Source organism: Doryrhamphus excisus, chromosome 22 (genome assembly GCF_030265055.1).
Source record: "Doryrhamphus excisus isolate RoL2022-K1 chromosome 22, RoL_Dexc_1.0, whole genome shotgun sequence".
Taxonomy (NCBI): domain Eukaryota; kingdom Metazoa; phylum Chordata; class Actinopteri; order Syngnathiformes; family Syngnathidae; genus Doryrhamphus; species Doryrhamphus excisus.
Window position 1 is genome coordinate 13417264 of NC_080487.1, and position 25961 is coordinate 13443224.

A 25961-nucleotide genomic window follows, 5' to 3' on the forward strand; every position below is an offset into this window, starting at 1 on the left:
CCGGGCGTGCCCGCTCTGCTGTGATTGGTCACACATTCCGCCTGTCTGTGATGTCACAAAGGAACGATCGTACCACGCCTTTACAAACCGAATGTTCTGAGTCATCTTAAACGTCTTTTAGATCTCACTTCCAAATGCAAAAACCTCATTATGTGAATATTTGGCAATGTTTTACACGAGAATACAACATTCTAACTACTTTTTCAGGTGAGAAAAGCGGAAAAAGAATATCAGGTTCCCTCCTTTGCGGTTTGCATCCCATCTCACTACCACCGTCTTTCCTCTCCTCACATCTGGCAACACTGATGACCTGGTTGACTTCTACAATAACACTCTAATTGTTTAAAAACAAATTTTTTAAACACTCTTAATTATTTAAAAATGCTACAATACTATATTTAATGATGTAGCATGTGTGTGTGTATGTATATATATATATATATATATATATATATATATATATATATATATTGTATTGTAAGTGTATATGTGAGAAAGAATAATGTAACATAGTATGCATGTCTGAAATAAATTAAGAAAGAAAGAATTAAATTAAATGAAGAAAGAAAGAATTAAATGAAGAAAGATAACACGAGGTCAACCAAATGGCCCCATTTGCACCCACTTTTGTTACCAAATAGAGTTCCACCTTAATGCAAATATTTGACAGTCTCTCATACTGCATCGCAATAACGCTATGCAAACCTTTCATGCAGAATACTTTGGCCTTGGAATCGAAGAAGGTACATTTTATTTTGGGAAAAAAAAACAGTTAAATAAGCAACATGGATTGTACTATATAAACATCTGTGCAACCAAAAAAAAAAAAAAAACAAGCACACAAGGAGGCACTTTACCGCCTTCTGCTGCCGTGATAGAGCAAACTAGCCTGCGACAAATCCCCGACTAGAATGATTTAATATTTATGGGATCTGTTGTAAGAATGCTTTACATAAAAAGGAGAAGACACGGCCGCGATGAAGCAGAGATGTTGAATGAATGAAGAGTCGTCTAGGAATCATTCACCCAAGCCAGTAGTGGTAAATAAAGGGGGGGGGGGGGCTAAAGGACGTGATGGCACACAGTTGACTGAATATAATGACAGCCGGTGAAGAGCATCAGTCAATATATTATTCATTCATTCATTCATTTTCTACCGCTTTTTCCTCACGAGGGTCGCGGGGGGGGGGTGCTGGAGCCTATCCCAGCTGTCTTCGGGCGTAAGGCGGGGTACACCCTGGACTGGTCGCCAGCCAATCACAGGGCACATATAGACAAACAACCATTCACACTCACATTCATACCTATGGACAATTTGGAGTGGCTAATTAACCTAGCATGTTTTTGGAATGTGGGAGGAAACCGGAGTACCCGGAGAAAACCCACGCATGCACGGGGAGAACACGCAAACTCCACACAGAGATGCCCGAGAGTGGAATTGAACCCTGGTCTCCTAGCTGTGAGGTCTGTGCGCTAACCCCTAGACCACCGTGCCGCCTCAATATATTATTATTATTATTTTTTTTTTTTACCATGAAATATTTCACTACATCTCTCGCAAGGGTTACAAGGCATGTACCACCTCGTTAGAAAAGTGTTCACATCCAATGTCTGATAATGTGGACTACAAAAACGCGCCGATCGCTTGAAGCACACATTTTGTACATCGAGTAAGTTTTTGATTTCAGAATACATTCATCTGCCCCCCTCCCCCCACCGCGCGCGATCTTTTAAGAAACATGACTGAAGAAAAGGGAAATAAATAGAAAAGCGAAGCGAAGCGGTCGGTTAGACGCCCAGCTTGTTGGCGATGGTCATGACTACTTTGAGGATGGGCATGAAGGCGGAGATCTCGCTGAAGTTGCTGCTGCTCACCACCTGCGTGTGGACCTCCAGGCCACGCTGGTAGTTCTGGCTCGCCACGCAGCGCCCGATTTCGTGGAGGCCGTTCAGGATGTTGTGGGAGAGCTGGGGGAGACCCGGTGGAGAGAAGAGATTTGAGGGACAGTCCGGGTCGGTGGCCAAAAAATGTCCCGGTTCGAAATAATGCGGAGCAAAAGCTGATCCTTTTGGGAGAGGATTAAATTGTGTGGAAAATTAGCCAGTCGGCTTTTTAAAAGGAAAACTGAATCCGGTCCGTCATCCACGATCCTTATGTGAGACACGGACTCTTCGAAAACAATCCAGTCCAGTTTCGATCCATTCGGTGCCTTGAGAATATTAGGACTACATTTTGACAGCTTCAAATGGAACCCGTTACGTTGACATAAGTGGTTGTCAACATCACCAAAATTGAAATTATACCGTAGAACCCAAGCTAACGTCCTCCTTGGTTAGCGCGTTAACTTAATTTTGGTTAATAACCAAAATTTTGGCTTGAGTAGGCCCACTTGTTTAGCCTCTAAAATACAGTCCGGTTTGTTTACGCCGCCATCTTGAATCACACACACGAGATGAAATATAAAAATACATACAACAATAAAGGCTAATTTTCGAACCTTCACTCACAGGGTGTAATTGGAACACCGTTCATTCATTTTCTACCACTTACCTTCACACCAATATAAATGAAATCACTCACAATGTAATCTCTTTGAATGCAACACGAGTAGCAGATATGGGAAAAGAAAGTGTATACTTTCTACCTTGTAGCTTGTGGCGTCACAATGTGGCATTTACTTACCGACTGCTCTCTCAGCTTGTCGTACAGGCACCCCAAACGCTTGGCGGCGTCATCGAGCTTCCTTTTCGTTTGCTGTGAACGACATGCGTTCGTAAATAAACACCACATGTAATGCGTCTCTAAGAACGTAGACTTTACCGGGTCCCCCGCTGCAAGCTGGCACCGTTGCACCAGGCTGTCGAAGGTGGATTTCAGCACCATGTGTTCGGGGGGGATCTCCTTCTGCTCCACTCTCTCTGCTGGAAGCTGCTGGAGGAGCTGAAGAATGGGGGGGCGGGGGGGTGTAAGGTGTAATTTGCTCTGATGATAATACCTTTTCAGACACCTACCTGCACGCTGGGCTCCTGTGGGGCTCCGGGGGGCACCTGGGCGTGGTTGTGTTGTTGAGGGGCCTCCCCTGGGAAGCCCATGACGGGGGCAGTGATGGGGGCGGGTGGTGTGTAGTTGTCAGGAACCTGCTTTTGAACGTGGAAGAGTTACTTGAATAGATAAATATATAATTGTCTTTTTAGCAGATATCAATATACCTTCTTCTTTCTGGGTCCCCCTCGTACCGCTGGGGGGTCATTCCAGCCTTCTTGGGGCGCTAAAGAAAAACACGTAAGTATGTCACGTGGGACCTTTCCCTGCCAATCTCATTGCTCACACACAAGCAGTCAGAGAAACAAAATTAAAAGCATTTCTTGTTAGTCACAAGCAATTAAAAAAAACAACAACAGCGACCTCTAGTGGATGGTTTAAAATGCCTCAATTCATGCCTTATTTTCTCATGTTCATACTTTTTGCAGCAATTAAAAGCAAAAAGTATCAGACATACATGAGGCCGCAAAAATACACAATGCAGCTATTAAAGAAATAAAAAATTGCATGACAAGAACTGGTGTATTTTCCTATGATGTCATATGCATTCCTAACTGTCACCTTGGTCGTCACACTGAGAATTCAGCCAAGGAAAGAATCCTGCAAGTCACATCAGGCGGTAATGATGTGTGAGGAATCGGATCAGAACGAAAAGCCAATAATTACATGACATCAGCAACATGGCACCAACCTGAAGGTGAAGGAGCCACGGCAGAGCCTGCAAAGGGCTTTGCACCAGGAGCCCCGGGTCCCCCTTGTGGGTAACCCGATCCGATAGGGGCGTAGGGACCGCTTGCCATGGGGGGCATGGGCCCGTGGTTGTGGAGGCCCCCGGGGTACATGGGGACCGGCGCTCCGGGCTGGGAGCCGGTCGGCAAGGGACCTGACGGCATGGAGGTTGGAGGCATAAAGCTCGTCGGAGGAACCCCTGGGCTGGGCATGGGGGGGAGCCCCCCCGGAGCTGCGGAGGAGGGCTGTAGCGGAGGTCCTGATAAGTTGGCGGCAGGCATGGAGGGGCCGGGGGGGGTGAAGGTCGAGAGTGCGCCCATGGGTGCCGGCTGGAATGGCTGATGAGGAGCGAAACCTAGAGAAAGCACGAGAATACTCTAAGCACACTAAAACGGCAACAAATGAGACATTAATTAACTTCTGGCCACACCTGGGGCTGTAGATGGATTTTGGGGGTACGTGGGTCTCATGGCCGCGCGGGTCCCACTGGGGGGTAGCATGTAAGAAGAGGGCGGCAGGCCTGGCTCGGAGCTACTTGGAGGAACTTGAGGCTTGAACACCGCTGATGTCGGCATGGGTGACTGCTGCTGTTGATGATGATGATGATGATGATGAGAAGGAAGGGGCTGATACTGATCCTGGGGTACCATCAAGAAAGAAACATGACAGGCATAACAACACTAAGTATGTTGGACCGATTCCACGGGAAAAACTGTTCCACTCCAGTTTACCATAATCTGTGCATTCTGTGCAGCAGTATGAGCGGCCGCGTTGGGCTTGGCTGCGTTTGCAGGCTGCCGTCTGCCTGCAGCCTCTCCTTGAGCGTGGAATAATCTGTTTCGCAGCATTTTGATCCCGGCCTGGGAAGACGGAAGGCACAAATGTTCAGAGCAAATGCGGGGAAAAACGGAGACAAGTGGCTTGAAAACTCACTTGATTGGAATTCTCAGGAAGGTAAGCCATGGCTGTGGCCAGGCTGCCCTCTGCAGCCAGGATGCCGGCATAGCAGGTCAACTTCTCGGCCAGGATGGGGCTCTGGACCGCCACCTCGCTGTTGCGGAGGCGCTCGATGGACTTGCGCAGCATCATGACTTTTTCGACCAGATCCTGGGCAACAAACACACAACAGAAGGTATTAAAAATTAATTAAAATTAACATCGATAAAAAGCGATGCAGTCATCCCTTGTTTATCGTGGTTCGTTATGTCTGTGACTCAGTATTTCTCATTTAGTCTCTTTTTCTCAGTCGTTACATTGGCTCCCCGTCTGCTTCAGGATCGATTTTAAGATTCTCTTACTGGTTTTTAAATGTCTTAACGGCCTTGCATCTTCTTATTTATCTGATCTGCTTTTACCATATCAACGGTCCTCCGGCACTGGCCTTTTAACAATACCAAAACACAGAACGAAAACCCACGGTGAGGCAACATTTAGCCACTATGGCCCCCCCACCTGTGGAACAGCCTGCCTGAGAGCCTCAGGACTGCGGAGACTGTTGATATTTAAAAAAAAAAAAAAAAGATTAAAGACGCACCTTTTTAATCAGGCTTTTAACTAATATTTTTTAACTTTTCTTATGTGGGCGGCACGGTGGTCTAGGGGTTAGCGCACAGACCTCACAGCTAGGAGAACAGGGTTCAATTCCACCCTCGGGCATCTCTGTGTGGAGTTTGCATGTTCTCCCCGTGCATGTGTGGGTTTTCTCCGGGTACTCCGGTTTCCTCCCACATTCCAAAAACATGCTAGGTTAATTAGCCACTCCAAATTGTCCATAGGTATGAATGTGAGTGTGAATGGTTGTTTGTCTATATGTGCCCTGTGATTGGCTGGCGACCAGTCCAGGGTGTATCCCGCCTTACGCCCGAAGACAGCTGGGATAGGCTCCAGCACCCCCCGCGACCCTCGTGAGGAAAAAGCGGTAGAAAATGAATGAACTTTTCTTATGTTTTTATCTTTTTAGTCCTATTTTATGCTTTTAGTCTTTAGCTTTTAACTCCAGTATTTCCTCGGGGGGGGGGTCCTCCACACTGGGGGCTGTGTCGGGTCTGCTGAGGGGGTGCCATCCTTGGGTCCCTTCGACTCGGCCAGCTGGGGGTTCCTCCCTTTAATGTGGGGGTCCGCCCATCTGTCGGAGTCGAGGGGCCCACTGTGGACGGCTCCAAAGGTGGCGTTTCCTTGATCCTCAGTGCCATGCCGTGTCTCCCTACTGTGTGTGATTGTGTGTCTAGTATGGAGGGTGGGACGGAGGGGCTTTTTTAGTATTTTTTTTCCTTTTAATTGTGGTAATTGTTTTTAATTCTGTAAAGCACTTTGTGTTGCATGTCTTTGCAGGAAAAGTGCTATACAAATAAAGTTGATTTGATTTACATTTTTTTTTCCCAACTTTTTTTTTTACCTCTAGACCGAGAGGAGAGGAGCAGTCCCTGTGCAAGGCCCAGCACTCCGCCATCCTCTCAATGTTTCCAGAACAGATGTAGCACAGACAGGCCTGCAGACAGCGTTTCTCCGTACCCTCTCGCTCCAAACGGCCCCCCAGTGTATCTATCAACAGATACAAGGTGATACAAAGTCACAGTCCCTTATAGTTCCTTATAAAAAAGACGAGCTGCAACGTACCGCACAGATGTGCAAATTCCTCTGGGTAAGCGTAGGTGAACAGGGCAGCCAGAGCCTCCTTCCAGTTGTCCAGCTCACAGCTCTGCACAATGTCTCTCCAGTTCTGGGTCACCACCGACGATATAAGCTGCACAAAAGTAACAGTCGTTAACATCTCGCCTGCGGGTGAAACAGGATGATTCAATTCTCACCATGGAGATGCTGTTCTTTTGCTTGCTCAGGTACTTCTGCTGCGTCTTCTTGAGCAGCTCCTCGCCGCCGCTGATGGACAGCAGGATGGCTTCAGCGTAGCGGCCATCGCTCAAGCACAAATCCACAGCTCCCTCAAAGTTGCCCACCAGCAGCGCTTGGCTTATCAATCCGTCTGTGTCTGTGAGAAAAGGACACGACTCATTAAGACATCCGATCGCCGCATGGAATTACAAGGTGTGGATTTTTACCGCATGAAACCGGGATGTGGAAGTTTTCTTTTGGACTCTGGTTGAAGAAGTCAGCAGGTGAAACGGAGCCCGATGTCGTGCCATCAGCGGCTGCATCCGCTTCTTCAGACCTCTGTAAAAGTACGGAGTAAAAGTGTCGGTAACTTCATTCAAACGCTAAAAATGGACGTGTATGAGCTGCAGACCTGAGCAGAAAGCTGCAACATCTTTTTGGCCAAGTCCTCGGCGTCCACGGCATGTCCGTTGGCTTGGAAATTCTTACCCAGGCATTTGGAAATCTGTCAATTGGATTCAAAAGATGCTTATTTCCACCATTTTGGATTATTATTATTTGTAAACAATGATACAAAAACATATATATAATATCATTTACTGTACAACTGTGGTTCCCAAACGGTTTAAAGCCACGTAGCCCTTCAGACATTTGATCTGAAGCCAAGGACCCCCTAGTCCTGTCCACTTTATAAACATAAAGTTTAACTTTAACAATAACTTTATTTTAACTTGAAATATTGACAATAATTCATTCATTCATTTTCTACCGCTTATCCTCATGAGGGTCGTGGGCGTGCTGGAGCCTATCCCCAGCTGTCTTAGGGCGAGAGGCAGGGTACACACTGGACTGGTGGCCAGCCAATCACAGGGCACATATAGACAAACAACCATTCACACTCACATTCATACCTATGGACAATTTGGAGTGGCCAATTAACCTAGCATGTTTTTGGAATACCCGGAGAAAACCCACGCATGCACGGACGGGGAGAACATGCAAACTCTGCAAAGAGATGCCCGTGGGTGGAATCGAACTCAGGTATCCTAGCTGCATGGCCTGCGTCGTATATTGATAAAGCTTCACATGATCACTGATCGATAAGTAATCAATCTACAGTACATATATTTTATTGCAGTCTAATGTTGGCATCATTCTGTTTGAATATGTTAAATTTGAGCTTCACTTTTTTTTTTAAATGTAGTTTAATCTTGGAGATTAAACAATGCACTATATAATTATCTAAATTATATCTTTGTTCATATAATGCACACAGAGAAATGAACAACTGAGACAACAGAATACCTTCTTTTCCAGGTCATCCTTGCTGAAACCCAAGAGTCTCAGGAATTTTATGCGAACCTCATCTTCAAAATTCACCTGCGTTAAAAGGAAACCAGTGAATTTCCTTGCGTCCACATCTTGGGAGCCTGCGTGACCTACCAGGAGGAACTTCCATATGTCCTGCTCGGCCTCCGACTTGGCGGTGTGGATCTTGGCCTGGCAGTAACTGTTGAAGGAGCCTGACTGCAGGGCCACCTGGAGCTCCCTGGAGCGCTGCAGGAACTCCGTCTCCGTGGTGACCTGGCTGATAAACACCTGTCTGGGGGAGCCTTGGGGGCTCTGCACCGGGGTCGGCTTTGGGTTGTCAAATGTTATCAGCTTACCGCCGAACTGAGACAAAAACAAATACTGCATCAGTCGAGCCTTTGCATGGAATAAATACTATTAAGTACTTTTTTAAGATTTACGCTTACAGCAAAGGAGGCCCCTACTGGCCTCCGCACCCACTTAGGGGGCTTCCTCAGAGGGGGGACAATGGTGTCCTGTACTGCAGGCTGAAGAACCTGCAGTGGAGGAAGAACCTGCCCCGTACCAAAGGGATCCATTGTATCAAACGATGAAGATATCTGTTAAATAAAGACTTTGAGTGTTAAAACGCATCCCCTGGGGAGTAAAACATGGCGACTCTGCTTGCAACCTTATCTGCGGTGCTTTGCTGCTGAGCCTTCAAGCTCCCTCCCATCACGGAGTAAACGGTGATTCTACCGTCGAACGAGGCAGTCGAGAGCAGAGCGGGGTTCCTGGGACACCACTGGACGTCAAAGCACCACTGGTTGGTTGTGGGAAGCTCGTAGATGACCTGAAGGGAGAACATTCTGTTGTCCTAAAAATACATTCAACCTCGATATTCCCGGGAACAAGAACGTATCCGGGCCTACAGCGAATACAGCGTATAAGGAAACCGGGCTCCTTGTGAAGTCACAGGGAGACAATATTTCATTCAGAGCCATCCCAAACTTCTTTCATGGCTCGCTTCCAAATGTGCAGACCTCATTATCTGAAACTTTAGCATCGTTTAACACAAATTTATAGGTCAGAAAGGTGGAAAAAAGCATAATAGATCCCCTTTAAGGTGGCCCCACTGTATAAAAGTGCAACTGATTAAGTTAATATACCTCTCCAGTGTTGGGATTCCAGCAGAGGATACGGTTGTCCTTAGCACTACTGAGCAGGAGCTCAGAGTCAGCTTGGCTCCAGGAGATGGACAGAATCCCCCTGAAGGAAAAACAGCAGTCAGTCTTTTCATGTAAGATTTCTTTATCCCCTCAACTTCGCCCCAAACACAAAAAGCGCCGCCTCACCGCGTGTGATTCTCGAGCACTTTGAGAGGTGAGGTGGCAAAACGCAAGTCCCACATCTGGATGACGGGGAGGCGGTCGTCCTCTGAGGCCAGCACCAGCTGAGTGGCCACATCGGGGTGCCAGAGCATCCCGGAACAGTGCATCTGGACACAGACGGATTTCGCCTCACTTATTTGCACAGACTTTTGTTTTTCTCTCATGTGGTCTAGAGTGGCACTGGGCCGGGAAACTGTGGTATTCCACGTGATCATGTGACCAAGTGTGGCACTAGACCAGGGGTCGGCAACCTTTATTATGAAAAGAGCCATTTCACCCCCTTGCTCACTAAAGAAAAATAGCCTGGAGCCGCAAAACATAGTATGTTTAAAACAAAATTGGAGGGAATTTGGGGCTATCAAAGTAGTTCAGATAAGAAAAAAAACAAGTTGGAGTACTCTTGCTAGTATTATATTAAATATAAACTTACATAAATATATGTGTAAATTACTGTAAACTTACCTGATACCTGAAGTTCCAATGTCGCTGTTTTATATGATCTCTAATTTATTTTTTAGAATTGTCAAATAGCTTTGGGAAAGTATGAAAAGTATTTATAAAGTATTTTCCTTAATGTTTACCTGTGAGAGAGAACTGAATAGCATCCTGTCTGCTCATCCTTGTACTCATCCAATCACCAGTCAGAACTCAGTCAGGATGCATTCATGGACTCACACAAAGTTGGATTTTTTTAAACTCATTACAAAGACATGCTTTTTCCCCACTGTGGTGTTAAAAAATATTCAAGCATTGCAAAGGGAGCCACAACAAAGAGGCTGAAGAGCCACATGCGGCTCTGGAGCCGCGGGTTGCTGACCCCTGCACTAGACCAACAGTTGTGAAAAAGCCTTTTTCGGATTACTCGATCAAAATCATACATTTTCAGTTGAATACTTGATTCCTAAAATATTCCAGTTTAGCCTGTATACATAGTACAGATACATTGAGAAATATTGTCGTGTATTAATCTTGTGACATCCCGATTGATTAATTAACTGCGTTGGAGACACAAACCCTGTTGCTGTGGTCGCTGATCTTGATGATGGGCTCGTTCTTCCTCAAGTCCCACACCACGGCTTTGCCACTGGGGTTGGCAGAGGCCAGGATGTGCTGCACCTGCCGGTTCCAGGACACCACGCTGATGTCCTCTGTGGGCTGGAAAGCGACAAAGGAGGAGGTCACTTGAAGTTCTAAAACAAAATGGCACCAAGGATATTTTCACCTGTGCTTTCGCTCCTGGCGTCATAGGACTGCTGAAGTTGTTCAGGTCCCAAATATAAATCTCTGAGTCATTCGCTCCGGATGCAAGTAGATTGCTCTGAGGGAAAAAAAAATAAGCGGCGGTTACTCACGACAAGTCAGAAATGACTGTTTTGTGTAAAAAAAACAGACCTGAAAAGGGTTGAAGTCCAGCGCTCGCACGGGTCCTGCGTGTTTGTCGCACTGTCCCACCACGGCCTCCGCTCCGGAACCCACAATAGACTCGGGGTCATAAACGGTTAACGTGCCGTTCTCGCTACCACCGACCAGCCTGCCCCCTGCGCCATCTGCTCCCATTCCGAAATTAACCCATACAAGACTGTGCAACCTATGGAGAGCGAGAGATCACATCGTTAAACGCCAGGGTTTCCAATCATCACCTCGTCAAAAAACATTAGAACCGACGGCTGTGGCTGTAGGCAACATCCTGATGCACAAGATGGCAGTTGCTGCATTGAAGTGATAAGATAAGATAAGTGATAAGATAATAACACGTTTAAAGTTATAATGTTATTATATCTAGCAGGGAGTGTGTCTCCTTTAATATGGTATGTTGTATTATTGGCCGTTGGTGTTTGGCGACACCTGGTGGACACAATAATGCACTGGATGAAAAAAAGAAATAAACAGAACATGCATATTACTAAACTTAATACAAGGGACTAAAAGACATGTTATATAACATTAGAGCTGCTTTCTGTATCAAATTACAAGTACACTAACGGTAAATAGAAACTTTGCATATTTTTCCAACATCTTTTTTCAGCCTCCAGTATCGGTATCGCAACTCTGCCAAAAATCCCCCATGAGTCGGACTCTAATGCAAGCATAAAAATAAGTTCAATGCCACATAAGGTTGCTTTATGGGGTCTATGGCCATCATCACACTTTCAGTGGTGGCGTGCACAATGACAGCTAACTTCCAAGATTTTGCGCCACGTTCACAGCACACGGTTTACCTGTTGGGGGTGCACAGTGAGCCTTTTAGCTTCATGTCCAAGGAGGGGTCAGCAAAATCCATCTCAAATATCTCAAGGGCCGCTGTGGTGTTGAAGGAGGCATCAAGCTGCTGTGCTGATGTGCCTGTAAATAATGAAACACTCCAACTTGTCAGGTCAAGCAAGTACTCTGAGAATTATGCAGATTGCGGTTTTGTACCTAAAGCCAGGCAGATGGGATGGTGCCCGGCTGGACTCCAAGCCTGCTGGGCAGTCCTCTGGATCTCCTTCAACCTCATTTTTCCTGTACAGTAGTGCACCTTTCAACGGGAGATAGTTAAATGACACACTGTGATATTTATTAAAGATGAGTTATTAAAGATAAGGGGTGCACAAATCTGCACCCGCAACTCATTGTGTTGCTCGCCTTTATGTGATTAAAGAGCTCACACCCACTCTTGACAGCCAAGAGGGGAATTCTGCAAAAATGCTGACCAACTGGCGAGTGGTAATAATAGCTACAAAACGTCTGATATGCTAACAATATCACCCCTCGTCTTGTAAGTGGGATAATTTCTGCCAATTACCGGAAAATGCATCCCATTATTTCCTACCATAATAATGTAGCATTAGCTTAGATAACCTAGTATCGAAGCTAGTTAGCACTAGCTTCTCACACACTCGCTAAGTGTTGCACATAACGTCCTTTTGTCGTCATTCTCGGAAAAAGGATATTATCACTGACACACTTATTTGAGAAATGTTTCACATATTGTGTATAGTAGCGAATACAGTCGTAAAGAGCGAGCATAATTCCAAGCTAAATCTGAACAGACTTTGCGGCTAACGACAAGCAGTCTCGGAAGCTAACAACACCGATTGCGATTGCGCAATGAGAATAAGGACTAGTCCGTAAATGGGTGCTTACTCGCAGCATAAAATGCATTAATAATTCATTTGTCTGCTACTTACAACCTGAATCCCGCCCGGAGAGCCCACACCAGCGGTGACTTGACGTTAGCCACAGCCAAGCTAATAGTTTAGCCGCAGGTATCCAAGCCAAGCGTTGCCGTGTCGATCCTCAGCTACGGTGGCCGACTTACACCAAATTTCCTTACCCTGCTTTAACGCACCACTAAAAATTGACGGTATGGTTATTATTGAATCTTAATTATTTTACTTTTTTTTCAAACTAAGACCATTTCGTAGGTTCATCCTGAACCCCAATAAAATTATCACAAATAATGACATGCACACATAATTGTTAGCATTTTATTCTTGACAGTAATATATGTACACATAGACTAGGATTTTAGCATTTATATTTCATAATGCTTGACTTCTTCTGGCTGTTTTTCAGGATCTCCACCTTTCTCCAAGTACAGGTCATTGTAGGGATATTGCTTTGGTGCCTGGAACATTGGAGAAAAAGCATAGAATCAATGTGTAAGTAAAAACTTGGACATTAAAACAACAATGCACGCTGTCAATTTTAATGTCTACAAGTTAAGGTATGTATTTTATATAATTTACTGACAAAGACACCGTTCATGTAAAATGTATTAGATACAGGATTGGCACTGAAAATTTTTTGATGCGAGAATCAAGAGTGTTAAATTTTGTTGTACAACTTTTGACTAAATTACTACTATAATACTACAATTATATTCTTGTGATAAGTTTTTATTCTTGTAAAATGATGTAACCTTCAAAATTTCTCATAAAGCCAAAAAAGGCCAGCATTGTTAGTCCAGTTATGATAGTAAAATTACAACTTTACTTTCTGTCTTTACTTACAACAGCTTGGTAACTGGGAAATTTCTCCCCAAGGTAGAACATGAACAACATGAAGCCGATGAAACCGAACAGCTGCTTGCACATGGTGGACCAGGATGCTGGTGTGGGAGATGTATCCACACGGTTCCTGATGAACGTGTCGAAATGCCAATGTATCTAAACGGGGGGGAAAAACGGCGAATGATTGACTTCTAAACACAGCTTCAATGTGTCAAAAAATGCAGGATGTTAAAACTGCAATTTTTACCGGCTCCCCCCAGTTCCTCCTCAGGTCCGGGTGGTCCCATTGATACCAGGGGTCTCTCTCATGCTGTGATCGGTCTGGAAGTTTTGGATAATCACCATACCTGCAAAAACACAAACAGTGCACTGTATTTGTAGCTTAGGTTTGTGATAGAAAACATTCATTAACATTGTATTGGGTGAGGTTTAGTCACCAATATTAAGATGCATCATAATCAAACTTGCTACAAGAAAAACAAGTGCATTAAACGCGACTGTGCGTGATAGAATTCGGCAAAACAAACCGTACCCCTCTCCATTGTCAGGATGAGGCTCATAGTCCTCAACCGTCATGTTGTACTTCTTTGCTGCAGCAGCCCTCTCCTCTGGAGTTTTCGGGTACGGGCCAGGTAAGTCATCCTTGGCAGCACCGGAGGCTAAAGCAATTGAAATGAATATATACACTATGATTCAAGACGCATTCTGACTATAACTTTGATTGCCTTCATCCCCATCACACTGTAGCCGCCAAGCTAACTGAAGCAATGGTTAGCATGTCAAGGTTACGTCCATTTAGCATTTAAAACTAACCATAAAACTCATATATGTTAGTAAAATAATAAAAAAACATAATGATAGATGCGACATTCCAACTGACCTGCCCTGGATCCGGACAGCAGTCCTGAAATGCCGGGTCCTCGCCCTTTTGAAAGAACTCGGGCCCACTGTCGGAAACCAACGACAGCCATGTTGTTTACTGGCTGCCGTAGTGGAGGAGACGTACGCATGCGCGAAAGAAGGAAAGTACGGGTCCTCATGAGGGCCATAATCTGTATAACCATATTAAGAAACATTTATTATAACTTTCACTTTTTACCGACAAACATATATAGAAAGAAGTTCAGTTCTCAAGCCCAATTTTGACTACACATTACAATTAATGTATATTTCATTTTAAACTGGATTCTCAAAGATTAAGAAGGCTTTCTGTGCGGGTCATAGTGTGCTTTTTAGGAGTCCACATAGCATAATGAGCATAATAAGTTTATTGCGTATCAATTAACCTCTTTCCTTTATTTTGTATTATTCATTTTCTCTGTTTCTTACGGCTAATTAAAGACAAAATACATTTTTATTCATTCATATTTATTTCAGATAGACACCGACATATCAAACAGTGGCTGAAGGAAAGTTTTTCTTCAGAGTGAATGCACTAAAGCTCCGAGTCCCCTTCCTATTCCCATCAGATCCATCTCAGGTGCACACGTGCATTGGCTGAGGGACCGTCACTCCGCCACCGCTGATAAACCTGATCAAAGTCCATCTACACAAGCTGTGCAATATCCTTCTCCACTTTATCGATGGGGCAGTGAAGTTCATACCTGCAGCAAAGTAAAAACACCGATCCGATCTGAGAATGCACCTATATGACGCCTTTAAGAAGGTGCACAGCCTTACCTGCGGAAGGGCTCGCCTTCTGCGGTGATTAGAAACTTCTCAAAATTCCATCGGATGTCATTGACAGTGATGGGTGACCAGTAGAATTTCTTTAAGTCTCCAATAACAGGGTTGACAAAGGGTAAATACTCCTGGAAAAACAATTAAATATGAATACAGATGAATATTCCAGCGCAGAAAAGCAGTACAGTACCTTCAGGAAGGTGAAGAGCGGCTCTTCGTTTGCTCCATTCACCTCCACTTTAGAGAAGATAGGAAACTTTGGCACAAATCCACCTCCGGGTCTCACGTACTTTAGGATGTTTAAGGTTTCATGATTTACCTCTGAAAAAAATAAACAAAGAGGACTGTAACGTCGAATGAGTGTCCTGAGAGTGAAGTAAGCCTACCAGGGGATTGAAGGCCAAACTGGTTGCAGGAGAAGCCCAGCACGGTGAAGTTGAGGTCACCAAACATTTCCATGAGTGCATTCAGTCGATGGTACTAAGAGATCATATTAACACGTGAACACGCATGTAACAGGGATTCATTGTAAACAACACTGCAGCATATTACCTCCTCTATGGTCGACCCTCAGAAGGTGGCGACGTTCACGACGAGAAGCACCTTCCCCCGGAAGTTGCTGAGTGGAACCGTCACTCCGTGCAGCGTCTCAGCAGAGAAATCATAGATTGATTTATAGGCCATGTTAGGATTTTAGCTTGTATAAGGGATAGCGCTCGGGACAGAGTGAGCTGTTCACTCAGCGATCCTCACTGACATAACGTGGGTCAGCAATTGTTCAGCATGGTTGGCTTCATTGTTGGGGCTGGAGGTGGGCTGGCTTTGTTTAGGAGGGCTGGGACTTCCACTTAGAATGCAAACAGAATGAAAATAAATGCACGCTCTTTTAGTGGTTTTGTTTTCCATATTGGAAGTTACTGAGAACCCTGGAATTTCTCACTTTAGATGGTTTAATTTAGCATATATCACTTTGTTTTGGTTACTAAGGTATTTGTTTGCAACATATTTAAAGAAATAAAAATAAATAGAGGCTTGTAAACTGTATAGTATTGTTTATGTAAATATATATCTATTGTAGGCTATGGAAATGATACAACTGAGGTCAATAACAAGCTTTTTATTGTGAAGCAATAATGGCTACTGGTGCATTCACGGCCACCCGGAAAGGTCAGACACTCTAGAGCACAACATGTCAAAAGGAACACATCAGGGTCGCTACAATATATAGTTTATAGCAGGTCTATGACTAAAGTTTTTGTAATTATTAAAATGATTTATAGATTTATAACAAATAAACAAAATAATCACACTCCTGACACACCTCAAGTGTTTTTTTTGTTTTGTTTTAATTTAATGGAAGCAAATTAAAGACTACCGTACATCTGTCACATATTTGGCATGTAGGCTCACTTTTTGAACAGTAGGTGGCGGTAATGTAACTCTAGTCAGAATACCACCGAAGAAGAATATCTAGACGACGACGAAGAAGAAATGTTAATACATACAGTACAGTAAAGCTGTACTTTTAAAAACAGCTTTTGATAAAGGATTCAAGCTGAAATGGAGGACGAGGAGAAAACACGAACGTGAGTGATTAACTGGTCATCTTTAAAAGTATTTGCCGTGACAGCTGTCACATTAGCTTAGCTTAAACGTCAACTTTTCTTATGTTTAAAAGCTAATGTGAAACTGTATGCTAATTAAAAGGCTAGCTAACTGGCTAGCTAGCAAGTCTAACATTCGGCACTTATTTAAAAGTGTACCTTGCAGTGAAAGTTCATGTCATAAAGTAATGCTTTTACTCCTCCAGCAGATGTCGCCTTTTGGATTTACCCTGGGAGGATGTCCTTGTCGTACATATTTTATCCTGTTTACCCCTCAGACAGCTTATCAGCTTGCAAAGAGTTAGCAAGCATTTCCGCACGCTCATCCAACTCTATTTCGCCAAATGCAGGAGTTTTGATCCAGTAAGTGTATTTAACTTTATAATTACAACATTCACAGTAAAACCAGAGCTGGTTAAAGTGCTATGGGACAGAGTTCCCAAACCACTGGGCCGTAAAACACATTCAGGCGCAACAGAAAATAGATTAAATGTATTTGTAAATTGAAATAATGTGTTTTTTTCAAGTGAAAAGTGAAGTTTTCTCACTGGGGCAACTGAAATGATTACAGAATCTACTTAACGTAAGATTTTGTGGGTTTAAAATGTATTTATTTATTTTATTAGCAGGTTGAAAACCTGGTGGTGCCATCAAATTGATGAAAAGCGGCCCTAAGATGTAATATATAAATAGCCACAACACAAAAATATTATTTGTATTTCATTCACTAATAATATTATTCAAAAATGGCATTAACGGCTGACTTGAAACAGTTAATTGTGTGTGTTTTAGGTATTATTTATTTAATTGGACATCTCCACATGACTATATTATTCGATTACTACAGCTGTAGGGAAAACTTGTAATAAACGTTGCACTTTGCACAGGTTCAACTGTCCATTCCCAAAGAGGCCTTTAGCGTCATGTTGAAGGACAACAAAGTTCTACAGAAGCTGTCCCTTCAGAGTTGTTCCCACTGGCTGACAGACGACGAGCTGCTCCCGGTCCTCAGCCAGAACCAGCGTCTCGTCAGCGTGGACATGACCGAGTGCGTCCGTCTGACCCGCCGCTCTCTGGTGGCTTTGTCTTTGACCCGCTGCCTACACCTGCAGCATCTCACTCTGTCGCAGTGCAGCTTCGTGGACGGCCTGTCCCTGCGCAGCCTGGCCGACTACTGCGGGGCGCTGCGCTCCGTCGACCTCACCGGATGCTGCCAGCTGAAGGACGACGCCATCTGCTACCTGGCCAAGAAGTGTGCAAAGTTAACCTTTCTTTCTTTGGCTGTCAATGAAAATATCACGGATGAGTCTGTGGAAGAGGTGGCCAAGAACTGCAGGAGCCTCGAGCATCTGGACTTGAATTGTTGCCTGCGTGTCAGGAACCAGTCCATCAGGTAGTCTTTGGTTTTTGTTTCTTAACTTCAACATTACACTCACAGCATGTCATCTAATGCAGTAGACACATTGGAGTTGTGGATAGCAGACCTGCGACCATGCATGCACTTTTTGGCTTTTTTTGTACTCGGCGCATTTAAAATTTGACTTTTTCATACTATGGTATACCTTGAAAATGGTAACTGGCCCATGCCTGCATATTAGGTACCCTCAATATAAAATAAATTGATTATATATTATTATTAAATAAGTAACGCATATTATTACTAAAATGGGGGTTTAGGGACCCCTGATCTAATGCTAATGCCGTGTTCACAGGACCCTCGGAGAGTATTGCCCCAAGCTGCAGTCCTTGAAAGTGAAACATTGTCACCAGGTGACGGAGTCCAGCCTGGAGCCTCTACGCAAGCGCAACGTGCGCATCGATGTTCAGCCGCCACCGGAGAGGGTGCTGCTTTCGCACATTATGAGATACACTCCTTTTGTCAATCTACAGGTATAAAGCCACGTCACATCTGTTTTTTTTTTTTTTTTTAAGGAAACTGTATTTTACACTTATTGATCACATGTGTATGTTTTCGGATCCCGGAAATTTTTTAACTTTTTGCTCAGGTTAAACATTTTTAATGTAAGCTTGACAAAATGGGCTAGTTACCATGCACATGACAGCATGCCAATGAGATTTCAAAGTATCTTTTAAACCCTGTGATGCAAGGATAGCTGAGAATACATAACAGAGCCAATCATAAAGAATAGAAATAGCGTGGGTGTCTAAAGGATGCTAAAATAGTTGCTTGGTCAAGTCCTTTTATAAAGCTTTGGAGAGTTTATTTAAAGTAAGATTGGATACAATATTCCACTACATTACATTAAGCTACAGAAACATGCAACAAATTCATGTTGCAACTACCCCCAAGGAAGATTTTTAGTTTCAATTACTTGTTATCTTGGTTTGACTCAAAATAAAATAATTCAAAAAAATATTTTTTGCTTTTTTCCCTTCGTACTTGCAAAATGTTTGGTCATATTTGCCAGAAAAACACTTTATGCGACCGCAATTTACCCCTCAAAACACCTAAACTTTTGTATTAATGTCACTGCATTACATATTTGACAAAAATGAAGAAATAAAATCTTTGTAAACCGGCTCTAAAATGGCAAAAAAAACCGACTGTGTTGTTCATGTGTCCTCCAGCCAGCAGAGGTCAGCATTCAGCCATAGTCACAGTTTCAACCTTCAACCTTGCTTGACATTATAATGCAATAATGCAAAAAGTGACTTTTTGGGGGTCTTGCAAGATAAGTAATAATAAGTGACACAAACCCGATTGCGACCATCTCCCTCACATTTTCTGCTCCTCTTTTAAAAGAAGAGGTACTCAAACAGATGCTTGAATTTTGGATTTTCGGGATGAGCTAAGGCTTCACTACACGTCTTAAAATAAAGCATTGCAACTATCTGTCAGTCATCTACAGATATGGGAGCTGTTAGCTTGATTGTTTAGTTTTTCTTTAGCAAATAGCCTAACCTAGCATGATATTGCTATTAGAATGGGACTAGCAACTGTTAGCACTGTAGCTCACTAGAGATGAAGTGAAAACGTAGGTAAAAAATGTATGAATTGCAAAATAAACATGGACAAACACAGATCATTAGCATTAAAGCTATAGCCATGTTCCCAATCGGGTTTACTTCTCAGCCCTGTCCGCATCGGAATGATCCGGAATGATCCACAAAAGGTTAGTTAAGTCAGTTAAGTGTCATATCCAGACCGATGGTGCTGTAAACCGACACACGGGCAAAACCACCTGACACAACAAAATTATACCTGAACAAAGAAAGTTTTTTTTTTTTCTGCAGTTGTCATTTAAAGTGTAAATTGTAGCATCATTGCTAGGTTTTGGCCAACACTCTTCCACTGCGCTATTGTGGGACCTCTGAGGCTTTTTTTTTTCAAAATGGGACTTTTAAAAGCCACAAATGAAGGAAAAACATCTGCGTCTTAATGACATGAACATTTCCTTTAACGCGGCAGTGGGGCGGGTGATGGGGGGGGCGGCGGTGGGGTCCTGGAGATGCCAGTCTGAATTAGCCCTCGGCCCAATTTGTTGTTACTTCATTAACCGACCAGCAATTTTTATTACACTGGTGGGTGGCAGGTTGTGACCCCTCAACATGCTTTCATTTGCCCGCTTCTATTTCCTGGAAATAAAAGTCTTTCCAGAGAGAGAGGGATGCTTTGGACTCATCAGAAGAGATTGTAGGTGGCTAGGTTCCTATCTTCTTCCACAACACCACTAATATCCACAGCGGAGAAAGCTGCATCTACTGGATGAAGCCGTGGAGATCAGTTCACCAAATAGAGATAAGGACTGTAGTGGATCATCAGGAAGTCTCGGTGTTATCTCTTCGGTTCCTCGACAATCATTTAGCCTTGAGTACATCAGTCTCGGTGAGATGGTGGAATCCCTAAAGTTCTGCTTTTGTACCCTTGACTTTACCGGATTACCTGGAAAAGAAACCGTGACCCCCCAAAAAAAGGTGCATACGGGCCAGAATGCTGAGAATCATAATTCCCCAGACCTTTTTTATTACAGACAGTTTTCCCCGTTGAAAGGTAGTCCACCTTAAGAGACCTGGTGGGCTCCTTGCCAATGTGTCCGGGGTCCGTCAATTAAGCAAACACAGGGCAATCTGTGGCCGCTGAAAGAGATCCTCTGGGCCAGATCCCTGAGCTGAGAGACGTCCTTTTGTTCCCGGGCATGTCTCACATAGTTTCCAAGCCCAGATAAGCGCTACCTTCATGAAACTGTGCTTTATGTTGGCATACTGTAAACGGGACGGGGGAGCGATGTAGTCGAAAAGGGAATCCCAAACTGCAGATTAGGTGGTCCTGCGTGGGGCCGAGGCAGGGCCAGGTCCTTTTCTCCCATACAAAGTATGGGAGAAAGCTTCTGCCATTTCATGAAATCTGATTTAAATAATAATAATAATACATTTTATTTGTATAGCGCTTTTCAAAATACTCAACGACACTTAATAGAGTTGAATAAAAGCAAGTAAACAGAGTAAAATATAGTACATTAAAATACAATATTCATCCGTTTATACACAGTAAAACACGAGTAAAAGCGGGGCGGGGCACAGCAGTCAGGTATAAAAAGTTAGACATTAAAAACAGATTTAAAGAGGTGGGTTTTTAGTTTTTTTTAACTGGAAAAATGTAATTAAAAAAATTAAAATTAAAATAAAAATTAAAATTAAAATTAAAATTAAAATTAAAATTAAAATTAAAATTAAAATTAAAATTAAAATTAAAATTAAAATTAAAATTAAAATTAAAATTAAAAATTAAATTAAAATTAAAATTAAAAATTAAATTAAATTAAATTAAATTAAATTAAATTAAATTAAATTAAATTAAATTAAATTAAATTAAATTAAATCAAAATTAAAATTAAAATTAAAATTAAAATTAAAATTAAAATTAAAATTAAAATTTTAAATTAAATTAAATTAAATTAAATTAAATTAAATTAAATTAAATTAAATTAAATTAAATTAAATTAAATTAAAATTATACTCATGGCATTTTATACCAGGTGGGTGTTTTTGAACAGCATTTTTAGGGGCAGCCCAAAGACAGAAGTTGGACACACTGACCATTGTTCACATTACCTGATTCCAATGTAATCCCTGTTACTGCATCGTGGAGATAAAGTCAACAACATGGCTTCCCTTCATAGACAAACATCATTAATTGAACAAAATTCTTTTAATGTCTAGTGTGGTTGTCCACTTCCATTATGACAGCTTTAAGTTTGAGTTTCCTATGGCAGCCTCCTTGGATGCACTATTTGTTTATGCTGTTTATGCTGATTTAACCTTAAAATAACATAAAAAAGATGACTAAGAACTCGGAATGTTTGATAATATCGGTCTGATATAGCATAAAAATATATCGGTTTCAGATTTTTTTCATGATAACAAAAAGCAATACTTAAAAAAAATGGCGTATTGATGGACATTCTGATGTTGACTTGGTGAGGATAACACCGCAATTTGTTGACCTACAGTGCAAGCCCATGTTCTTTGTGTTTTTTCCAACAGCCTCTTGTGATCCTCGCCGCTGGACGCTAGCTCTTCGCCATTCAGTAGAGCACAAATTTGAAGGTCTTGATGTTCTCGCCGGCTTGTCGATCGTGAAGATAAAAGAAGGTACTGAATCTCCATTTCCTTGATAGACGCTTGACTTAGTACTTCTTAGCTGTGGTACTATTTGATGTATTTTCAATTGTACACCTTGCATTGCGTTTAAGGGAGTGGCACCGTGTTGAATATGAAATAAGATTACGTATGACCTCAATTGACTTAGATACTATTAATGAACAGGCCGCCCTTTTGGCACCAGCCCGACCCTTAGCGCAAGCTAATCTGACATGCAAATTAAATCCTGCCTCCACGTGTACGCCATTTTAATGCATCCGTTACACCATTTCTGTGTATTTTTATGATCCATCCATTCATTTTTTTTTACCGCTTGTACTCACTAAGATCGCAGGCGATATGTTGGAGCCTATTCTACCTGACCCTGTTATTTATATTACTATAATTGCAATGTAATGTGCCATAGTGGCCGTTAGAGGGAGCAAGGGTAGTCACAAAACAACTTAGAAATATTTTGTGAGTCTCCTGAATACTTTTTTTTTTTTTTTTTTTTCTCTCGCCCCCGTGAATTGAATATTTTCCCTTTTTATCTGACACGGAGGTTCCCTGACAAATATAAATAAATAAAACCTTCCCGACATAGGTATGCTTGAGTGTGTGTGCACCTCATTTCAAGCACAATTAACTTGAAATGGAGTGCTGCAGGATCAATAGTCCCCATTTGATCCAGGAGTGGCGGCGACGGTGGCGGTGGCGATGGCGATGGCGGTGGTGGGGATGTCACTCTATGGAAATGGGACACATATGGTAATAGAGCCAGTTTAACAGCAACTTGGAGAATTTACTGTTGCCGCTTTTTTTTCTGCGCAGCGGCGCAAATAACAAAACAGCAGGACGCACTCGGGGGCCATCTTGGTTTTATATCGGCTCCAATTAATCTTAAAGAGAGACGCCATTTAAAGCTAATGAGCAGCAAGTAAAAGTAATGCAGGCTGGTGGTAAGAGAGGTGAAAGCATCAGACTTCCAATTCAATACATATACAGAATTTGATGCCTTTTTTTTCGTTTTTTTTTCGTTTTTACTGCACTTGCCCGCCTTATAAGACCCAACATAAAAAGATAAATGAACACCCGCTGACCCTCTTGGAGCCCTTCATCATATAAACAACAAAAAACAGAGTGAATCAAAGCTAATTCCCCGATGGGTGCTTATATGAAATGCAACTTTCACATGCCCCCCCCCTCCCCTCCCTTGAATGTGGCATTTATTTGCAGGGCTCTGTTTCAATTTAAAGGCAATGGCAGCTGAAGGAGGCACGAGGGACAGTGTCTCATCACTGCCACTTACCACTCTTATAGGCCTGCTGGCTGGAGGAGGAGGAGGAGGAGGAGGAGGAGGAGGGAAACCTCAGCAGGCAGCCCCACTTAAAACAGTGAAGACCTCCACCAGTCAATGTAATGTCAGGGTTGGCGCTGATAGCCTCGGATTCCCAATCCCTGCCTACGTGCCTACGTGCCTACGTGCGTGTTTGTTGTTGTCACGCTGACAGGTTCATGGTGTTTTGAGGAACACAACGCTGCACATATTTTAAAGGTCGTTAAAGTTAAGGTCTCTAATGGCACATTCAGCACGAGGGATACATTTCTTTTTCTTGTACTATCCGTATATTGTCCGTGTACTCTACCGGTTTAAAGTCCTGTTTTTTGTGGCTTGTATACATAAAAACAGAAGACTCCGTAAAGGTTGAAAACAACACAAAACATTGAAGAAATTATTACCCGTGGATCATGTAATTAATTAATTTTAATGTAATCAATTTTAGCGTCAAGCCAGCATAGCCTTTATAACAGGGGGTTCAAAGTGTGTGGCACATTCTAAAAACAAGAAAACTTAAAAAAAAAACAGCTGCAAAAATTAAAAAATCAGCAGTAATATGACATGAATAAAGTCCAAATATTAAGAAGAAAAAGTTGTAATATAATGAGAATAAAGTCAAAATATTATGGGAAATAAAGTCATCATTACAAGAAACAAATTTATGTGAAGTTGAAAAAAAAAAGAGGAAAAACGAGCTTTAATTTTACAAAAAATATAGAAAACATCAAAATATAGAAATATGTTTTTTGTTATTTCAATGAGAAAAAAATGACCAATTTCTGAGACTAAACTCATGAGGAAAAATAGTAGCATAGAGTTGAAATATGAAACATTTTTTTTTGCACGTCTCAGTACTATAAAATTTGAAAAATGCGGCTCAGAAAACTTACATTACTATTATTATTTTTATTGTTACAGGAATCAAGTAAAAATATCACAAAAAGGAAATTCAGTACATAAAAAAACTTTGTAATATTTGAAAAACAAAAAAAATCATCTAACTAGTTGACCTCCAATTTATTTACTGTATTCTAAACTTAAGAAAAGTCTTGAAATGGAGTGGGAAGAAGGGCAAACAATGAACCAAAAAATGACCACTTCCCCACTAGATGGGAGGAGACCTTTGTTTCACTATCATGTTAGACATACTGTGGAATGGCCTAATGCCCTGAATACTACATATTCCTTTGACCTTAAATATTTTTTGTACAAATATGAGGACGTAGTCAACAACAGTACGTGATAATTTATTATTTCATTAATAAAAAATTTTAATTAATGTAATTAATTTGAAAAATGATGATAGATCGAGGGACTTACAAATGAACGGCGATACTGCAAGGGACGACTGTAGTGAGCCAGGCCAGTGTGTGTGTGTGTGATGATGCAGAAGTGAGGATAAGCGGCATAGAAAATGGATGGACTGATAGACATCAGAAATGATAACCCAATTTGAACAGTTTAATGTAGCGGGAAGAATGATACACAGCTGCTGGGATTTGTCTTCTGCACCTTGCGCAGGAGCAAGTCCGAGTCCGAGGCACTTTTGGTCAGATGTCTTTTTAGCTAGTTTAGCCCTCCCCTCGCGTAGGTGGGGACGCCATTGTGTCTGTAGTCAGGTTTTCGGTGAAACTGCATTTAAATAGCACACATCCACTTCCTGTGGAGGCGCATCTTGTACTAGGTCATTGTCTGTCCTTTCCAAGTCAGGCTACATTATATTAACGTCATTAATTCATGATGCTAATTCTTAATATGGTCTCACTTAGCGAGGAAACAACCAGACCCAAAGCAGCGTGACGTCCGGCTCGTTCAAGGACGTTCCTCTCGAAAAGAGACGACAAACGGACATCCGTTGCCCGAAGGGTTGATTGTCGATGGAAGGCAAACAATAACAACACAACGGCCAAAAATACCGACGGTACTTTATGTCCTCATTTGAAATTCAGCAACGTGTGACACATCGTGGCTGAGCATACAGGGCGCACCGCGGGGGGTAAATTAGTGCTTGCAGATGAATTATCAAACAATTAAACAACGGCAACAAAAAAAGCAAGGCCGAGCCAAAGGAAGTCACAATTGCATATTATTATGGTCTGTTGTGCGGTCACATCCGAGTTGCTACGTATGTAGACTGTATCAAAATATGAAAAATACACTGTATGTGGTGTAATGGTACAGCTGCTGCCTTTAAAATGCAAATGGTGTAGGTTTGATCCTAAGTTTTGTTATTTTGCACGAAAAATAATGTGTTGAACAATTTGTTTTTGGTCGTAGTTGAATAGCCCCGCCCCCAGTACCCATCTGTCCGTCCGTCCATCCGTTGCGGGGGCAGCAATCTTAGTAGGAAAGTCCAGACTTTCTGGTCTCTGGCATCCTCTTCCGGTTCAACTGGGAAGACACAAAGGTGTTCCCAGACGTAATCTCTCCGTGTCCTTGGTCTGACCGGGGTCTTCT

At 42.5% G+C, this 25961-nt stretch overlaps 4 protein-coding genes across 10 annotated transcripts in view; 1 reads left to right on the plus strand and 3 right to left on the minus strand.

Annotated features, from left to right (window-relative positions):
- Positions 1 to 481: 481 nt before the first annotated feature.
- On the minus strand, positions 482 to 12580 carry sec31b (SEC31 homolog B, COPII coat complex component). Of its 4 annotated transcripts, none has more exons than XM_058061021.1 (27): positions 12453 to 12580; positions 11701 to 11800; positions 11502 to 11625; positions 10675 to 10870; positions 10505 to 10600; positions 10297 to 10437; positions 9247 to 9389; positions 9061 to 9160; positions 8583 to 8744; positions 8359 to 8511; positions 8045 to 8275; positions 7907 to 7981; positions 7014 to 7106; positions 6829 to 6940; positions 6580 to 6758; positions 6389 to 6515; positions 6168 to 6313; positions 4706 to 4879; positions 4504 to 4632; positions 4203 to 4410; positions 3735 to 4127; positions 3605 to 3643; positions 3211 to 3269; positions 3013 to 3138; positions 2822 to 2941; positions 2684 to 2755; positions 482 to 1968 (listed from the first exon to the last, which is right to left on the minus strand). In XM_058061021.1, the coding sequence occupies exons 2-27, from the start codon at positions 11777 to 11779 to the stop codon at positions 1789 to 1791; spliced, it is 3657 nt and encodes a 1218-aa protein (XP_057917004.1). In that variant the 5' UTR covers positions 11780 to 11800; positions 12453 to 12580; the 3' UTR covers positions 482 to 1788. The 4 variants fall into 4 exon arrangements, with proteins under 4 accessions (XP_057917004.1, XP_057917003.1, XP_057917006.1 ...); XM_058061020.1 differs by having other exon boundaries at positions 3013 to 3141; XM_058061023.1 differs by lacking the exon at positions 3605 to 3643 and having other exon boundaries at positions 483 to 1968.
- A 158-nt stretch (positions 12581 to 12738) lies between these two features.
- Positions 12739 to 14301, minus strand: ndufb8 (NADH:ubiquinone oxidoreductase subunit B8). Its single transcript, XM_058061056.1, has 5 exons — positions 14158 to 14301; positions 13810 to 13936; positions 13525 to 13624; positions 13278 to 13433; positions 12739 to 12892 (listed from the first exon to the last, which is right to left on the minus strand). Exons 1-5 carry the CDS (start codon positions 14285 to 14287, stop codon positions 12800 to 12802), a joined length of 606 nt encoding a protein of 201 aa, XP_057917039.1. The 5' UTR covers positions 14288 to 14301; the 3' UTR covers positions 12739 to 12799.
- Positions 14302 to 14637: 336 nt separating this feature from the next.
- gpx9 (glutathione peroxidase 9) lies at positions 14638 to 15721 on the minus strand. The gene is made up of 5 exons (XM_058061058.1): positions 15513 to 15721; positions 15347 to 15440; positions 15151 to 15281; positions 14958 to 15088; positions 14638 to 14881 (listed from the first exon to the last, which is right to left on the minus strand). The coding sequence occupies exons 1-5, from the start codon at positions 15642 to 15644 to the stop codon at positions 14824 to 14826; spliced, it is 546 nt and encodes a 181-aa protein (XP_057917041.1). The 5' UTR covers positions 15645 to 15721; the 3' UTR covers positions 14638 to 14823.
- Positions 15722 to 16397: 676 nt separating this feature from the next.
- The window catches only part of fbxl15 (F-box and leucine-rich repeat protein 15), a 159590-nt gene continuing 150026 nt past the window's right edge, over positions 16398 to 25961 (plus strand). For 2 of the 4 annotated variants that reach the window (XM_058061049.1, XM_058061051.1), the window contains exons 1-5: positions 16440 to 16546; positions 16771 to 16927; positions 17452 to 17957; positions 18277 to 18454; positions 22070 to 22177. In XM_058061049.1, the coding sequence (XP_057917032.1) occupies positions 16521 to 16546; positions 16771 to 16927; positions 17452 to 17957; positions 18277 to 18454; positions 22070 to 22099 (897 nt within the window). In that variant the 5' untranslated portion in view covers positions 16440 to 16520 and the 3' untranslated portion in view covers positions 22100 to 22177. Of the gene's footprint in view, positions 16547 to 16770; positions 16928 to 17451; positions 17958 to 18276; positions 19039 to 22069; positions 22178 to 25961 lie in introns of those variants that run through there. The other 2 variants (XM_058061052.1, XM_058061053.1) reach the window with 2 other exon arrangements.

Coding starts and splice junctions, on each gene's coding strand:
- sec31b (XM_058061020.1), bottom strand. CDS start 11,779: ATGAGGTTGAAGGAGATCCAGAGGACTGCCCAGCAGGCTTGGAGTCCA. Junction 11,626..11,700: donor TCCCATCTGCCTGGCTTTAG/GTACAAAACCGC, acceptor CATTATTTACAG/GCACATCAGCACAGCAGCTT. Junction 8,745..9,060: donor GGAATCCCAACACTGGAGAG/GTATATTAACTT, acceptor TTCTCCCTTCAG/GTCATCTACGAGCTTCCCAC.
- ndufb8 (XM_058061056.1), bottom strand. CDS start 14,287: ATGCGTACGTCTCCTCCACTACGGCAGCCAGTAAACAACATGGCTGTC. Junction 13,937..14,157: donor GCTGTCCGGATCCAGGGCAG/GTCAGTTGGAAT, acceptor CAATTGCTTTAG/CCTCCGGTGCTGCCAAGGAT. Junction 13,625..13,809: donor CATCCTGACAATGGAGAGGG/GTACGGTTTGTT, acceptor GTGTTTTTGCAG/GTATGGTGATTATCCAAAAC.